The sequence below is a fragment of the Coturnix japonica genome, unplaced genomic scaffold (assembly GCF_001577835.2).
Source record: "Coturnix japonica isolate 7356 unplaced genomic scaffold, Coturnix japonica 2.1 chrUnrandom460, whole genome shotgun sequence".
In the NCBI taxonomy this organism is placed as follows: Eukaryota; Metazoa; Chordata; class Aves; order Galliformes; family Phasianidae; genus Coturnix; species Coturnix japonica.
Genome location: NW_015439873.1, coordinates 61,827 through 67,379, shown reverse-complemented (window position 1 = coordinate 67,379; position 5,553 = coordinate 61,827). Strand labels below are relative to the sequence as shown.

At 51.1% G+C, this 5,553-nt stretch overlaps 1 protein-coding gene across 1 annotated transcript in view; it reads right to left on the bottom strand.

Annotated features, from left to right (window-relative positions):
- Window positions 1–5,553, bottom strand: part of PIP4P1 (phosphatidylinositol-4,5-bisphosphate 4-phosphatase 1) — a gene marked incomplete at its 5' end in the record, with an annotated part of 26,286 nt that overhangs the window by 4,961 nt on the left and 15,772 nt on the right. Inside the window, 2 exons of the mRNA XM_032441652.1 lie at window positions 163–253; window positions 4,535–4,587. Coding sequence (XP_032297543.1) covers window positions 163–253; window positions 4,535–4,587 — 144 coding nt within the window. The remainder of the gene's footprint in view (window positions 1–162; window positions 254–4,534; window positions 4,588–5,553) is intronic.

The following is a 5,553-nucleotide window of genomic DNA, read 5'->3' as shown; positions in this document are numbered from 1 at the left end:
CCCATATAACCCCATAGACCCCATTGACCCCATAGACCCCATTGACCCCATTGACCCCATAGACCTCATATAACCCCATAGATCCCATATAACCCCATATATCCCATATAACCCCATATAACCCCATATAACCCCATATACCCCACATATGGGGTGACTCACCGCCAGCCCCGTAGCGGATGCCGCCATGAGCAGCCCCATAACGAAGCAGCACAGGCAGCGACGGCGCCGATAGCGGGAGCCAATGGACGAGCTGGGGGGTCAATGGGGTTTATAGGGTCAGGGGGGTCTATGGGGTCTATGGGGTTTATAGGGTATATGGGATATAATGGGGGTCTATGGGATATAATGGGGTCTATGGGATATAATGGGGTCTATGGGGTGTCTATGGGGCTCTATGGGGTTCTATGGGGTGTCTATGGGGCTCTATGGGGTGTCTAGGGTCTATGGGGTCTATGGGGTTAATGGGGTCTATGGGGGCTATGGGGTCTATGGGGTTAATGGGGTCTATGGGGTCTATGGGGTGTCTATGGGGTTCTATGGGGCTCTATGGGTCTCTATGGGGTGTCTATGGGGTGTCTATGGGGTCTATGGGGTCTATGGGGCTCTATGGGGTGTCTATGGGGAACTATGGGGTTCTATGGGGTGTCTATGGTGTATAATGGGGCTCTATGGGGTGTCAATGGGGCTCTATGGGGTGTCTATGGGGTCTATGGGGTGTCTATAGGGCTCTATGGGGTGTCTATGGGTCTCTATGGGGTGTCTATGGGGTCTATGGGGTGTCTATGGGGCTCTATGGGTCTCTATGGGGTGTCTATGGGCTCTATGGGGTGTCTATGGGGTCTATGGGGTGTCTATGGGTCTCTATGGGGTGTCTATGGGGCTCTATGGGGTGTCTATGGGGTTATATGGGGTATAATGGGAGTCTATGGGATATAATGGGTGTCTATGGGGGTCTATGGGATATAATGGGGGTCTGTGGGGTGTCTATGGGGCTCTATGGGGTGTCTATGAGATATAATGGGGGTCTATGGGGTATAATGGGAGTCTATGGGGAACTATGGGACTCTATGGGGTGTCTATGGGGCCCTATGGGGAGTCTATGGGGTTTATAGGATATAATGGGATATAATGGGAGTCTATGGGTGTCTATTGGGCTCTATGGGGTGTCTATGGGGAACTATGGGGTTCTATGGGGCTCTATGGGGTGTCTATGGGGTCTATGGGNTCTATGGGGCTCTATGGGGTGTCTATGGGGTCTATGGGTCACTATGGGGTGTCTATGGGGTGTCTATGGGGCTCTATGGGGTGTCTATGGGGTCTATGGGGTGTCTATGGGGTCTATGGGATATAATGGGGTCTATGGGGTGTCTATGGGGCTCTATGGGGTGTCTATGGGGTCTATGGGGTGTCTATGGGGCTCTATGGGGTGTCAATGGGGCTCTATGGGTCTCTATGGGGTGTCTATGGGGTCTATGGGGGGATATGGGGTGTCTATGGGATATAATGGGTGTCTATGGGGGTCTATGGGATATAATGGGGGTCTATGGGATATAATGGGGTCTATGGGGTATAATGGGGTCTATGGGGTCTATAGGGTCTATGGGGTCTATGGGGTATATGGGGTCATTGGGGTCTATGGGGTGTCTATGGGTCACTATGGGGTGTCTATGGGGCTCTATGGGGCTCTATGGGGCTCTATGGGGTGTCTATGGGTCTCTATGGGGTGTCAATGGGGCTCTATGGGGTGTCTATGGGGCTCTATGGGGTGTCTATGGGGTCTATGGGGTGTCTATGGGGCTCTATGGGGTCTCTATGGGTCTCTATGGGGTGTCTATGGGTGTCTATGGGGTCTCTATGGGGCAATAGGGTCTCTATGGGTCTCTATGGGGTGTCTATGGGGTGTATGGGGGCTATGGGGTGTCAATGGGTGTCTATGGGTCTCTATGGGGTGTAGATGTGGCTCTATGGGGTCTATGGGGTCTATGGGGTATAATGGGGGTCTATGGGGGGATATAGGGGATATAATGGGGGTCTATGGGATATAATGGGGTCTATGGGATATAATGGGGTCAATAGGGTCAATGGGGTCTATAGGGTTTATAGGATCAATAGGGTTTATAGGGTCTGTAGGGTCTATAGGGTCTATGGGGTCAATGGGGGCTATGGGGTCAATGGGGTCTACGGGGTTAATGGGGGTCTATGGGGTCTATAGGGTCAATAGGGTCTATAGGGTCCATAGGGTCTGTAGGGTCTATGGGGTCTATGGGGTTAATGGGGTCAGTAAGGTATATGGGGTCAATGGGGTCTATGGGGTGTCAATGGGGCTCTATGGGGTCATTGGGGTCTATGGGGTGTCTATAGGGTTCTATGGGGTCTCTATGGGTCTCTATGGGGTGTCTATGGGGCTCTATGGGGTTTATAGGGTCAATAGGGTCTATAGGGTCAATAGGGTTTATAGGGTCAGGGGGGTTTATAGGGTCTATAGGGTTTATAGGGTCAATAGGGTTTATAGGGTCAGGGGGGTCTATGGGGTCAGTGGGGTCAATGGGGTCAGTGGGGTTTATAGGGTCTGTAGGGTCTATGGGGTCTATGGGATATAATGGGGTCTATGGGGTATAATGGGGGTCTATGGGATATAATGGGGGTCTATGGGGTATAATGGGGGTCTATGGGGGGATATAGGGGATATAATGGTGTCCTATGGGGGGTTATGGGGTCCTATGGGGTCCTATGGGATATAATGGGGGTCTATGGGGTCTATGGGGTCTATGGGGGCTATGAGATATAATGGGGTCTATGGGGTCTATGGGGTGTCTATAGGGTTCTATGGGGTCTCTATGGGTCTCTATGGGATGTCTATGGGGGGATATGGGGTCTATGGGGTCTATGGGGTCTATGGGGTCTATAGGGTCTATGGGGTCTATAGGGTCTATGGGGTTCTATGGGGTCTATGGGGTCTATGGGGTCATTGGGGTCTATGGGGTCTATGGGGTCTATGGGGTCATTGGGGTCTATGGGGTCATTGGGGTCTATGGGGTTAATGAGGTTAATGGGGTCTATGGGGGCTATGGGGTGTCTATAGGGTCTATGGGGTCTATGGGGTCATTGGGGTCTATGGGGTTTATAGGGTCTGTAGGGTCTATAGGGTCTATGGGGTCTATGGGGTCAATGGGGTCAATGGGGTTTATAGGGTCAATAGGGTCTATGGGGTCTATGGGGTCAATGGGGTTTATAGGGTCAATAGGGTCTATGGGGTCTATGGGGTCTATGGGGCTCTATGGGCTATGGGGTCTATAGGGTCTATGGGGTCTATGGGGTTCTATGGGGTCAATGGGGTCTATGGGGTCTATGGGGTCAATGGGGTCTATGGGGGCTATGGGGTCTATGGGGTCAATAGGGTCTATAGGGTCTATGGGGTCTATGAGGTCTATGGGGTCAGTAAGGTATATGGGGTTTATGGGAGTCTATGGGGATCTATGGGGTATAATGGGGGTCTATGGGGGGATATAAGGGATATAGTGGGTGTCTATGGGGCTCTATGGAGTCTATGGGGCCCTATAGGGATCTATGGGGTCTATGGGGTCTCTATGGGGTATAATGGGGGTCTATGGGATATAATGGGGGTCTATGGGATATAATGGGGGTCTATGGGGTCTATGGGGTGTCTATGGGGCTCTATGGGGTCTATAGGGTCTATGGGGTCTATGGGCTGTCTATGGGGCTCTATGGGGTTAATAGAGTCAATAGGGTCTACGGGGTCAGGGGGGTTTATGGGGTCAATGGGGTCAATGGGGGCTACGGGGTCTATGGGGTCAATGGTGTCTATGGGGGCTATGGGGTCTATGGGGTATATGGGGTCTATAGGGTTAATGGGGTCTATAGGGTATATGGGGTCTATGGAGGCTATGGGGTCAGTGGGGTTTATAGGGTCAATGGGGTCTATGGGGGCTATGGGGTCTATGGGGTCAATGGGGTCTATGGGGTCAATAGGGTCAATGGGGTCTATGGGGTCTATGGGGTCAATAGGGTCTATGGGGTCTATGGGGTATATGGCGTCAATGGGGTCTATGGGGTCAATGGGGTCTATGGGGTCTATGGGGTCAATGGGGTCTATGGGGTCAATGGGGTAAATGGGGTAAATGGGGTATAATGGGGTCAATGGGGTCTATGGGGTCTATGGGGTTAATGAGGTTAATGGGGTATATGGGGGCTATGGGGTGTCTATAGGGTCTATGGGGTCTATGGGGTCAATGGGGTCTATGGGGTTTATAGGGTCAATAGGGTCTATAGGGTCTATGGGGTCTATGGGGCTTTATGGGGTCAATAGGGTCTATGGGGTCAATGGGGTCTATGGGGTCAATAGGGTCTATGGGGTCTATGGGGTTTCTATGGGATATATGGGGTCAATGGGGTTTATAGGGTCAATAGGGTCTATAGGGTCTATGGGGTCTATGGGGTCTATGGGGTCTATGGGGTGTCTATAGGGTCTATGGGGTCTTTGGGCTCATTTAGGGTCTTTGGGGTCACTCACACTTTCCGGCAATGGGGGCATCGCGCCAACGTTCGATCCGTGAACTCCGTCCACTGTAGGGGAAAATAATAGGGTCACATATAGGGTCAGATATAGGGTCACATATAGGGTCAGATATAGGGTCACATATAGGGTCACATATAGGGTCACATATAGGGTCATATAGGGTCAGATATAGGGTCACATATAGGGTCATATAGGGAAACATATAGGGTCAGATATAGGGTCACATATAGGGTCATATAGGGTCAGATGGGGTCCTATGGGGTCATATAGGGTTATATGGGGTTCTATGGGGTTCTATGGGGTCATATGGGGTTCTATGGGGTCGTATGGGGTCATATGGGGTTCTATGGGGTCCTATGGGGTTCTATAGGGTTATATAGGATCATATGGGGTCCTATGGGGTCATATAGGATCGTATGGGGTTATATAGGGTTCTATGGGGTCCTATGGGGTCCTATGGGGTTATATGGGGTCGTATGGGGCCATACAGGGTTCTATGGGGTCCTATGGGGTTCTATGGGGTTATATAGGGTCACATATAGGGTTATATGGGGTTATATAGGGTTCTATGGGGTCATATAGGATCATATGGGGTTCTATGGGGTCCTATGGGGTTGTATGGGGTCACATATAGGGTCAGATAAAATCATATGGGGTCATATAGGGTTCTATGGGGTCATATAGGAACATATGGGGTCCCATAGGGTTCTATGGGGTCCTATGGGGTTCTATGGGGTCCTATGGGGTTATATGGGGTCGTATGGGGTCATATAGGATCGTATGGGGTCCGATGGGGTTCTATGGAGTCCTATGGGGTTCTATGGGGTTCTATGGGGTCCTATGGGGTCCTATGGAGTTCTATGGGGTCCTATGGGGTTATATGGGGTCCTATGGGGTTCTATGGGGTTCTATGGAGTCCTATGGGGTTCTATGGGGTCCTATGGGGTTCTATGGGGTCCTATGGGGTTATATGGGGTCCTATGGGGTTCTATGGGGTTCTATGGGGTCCTATG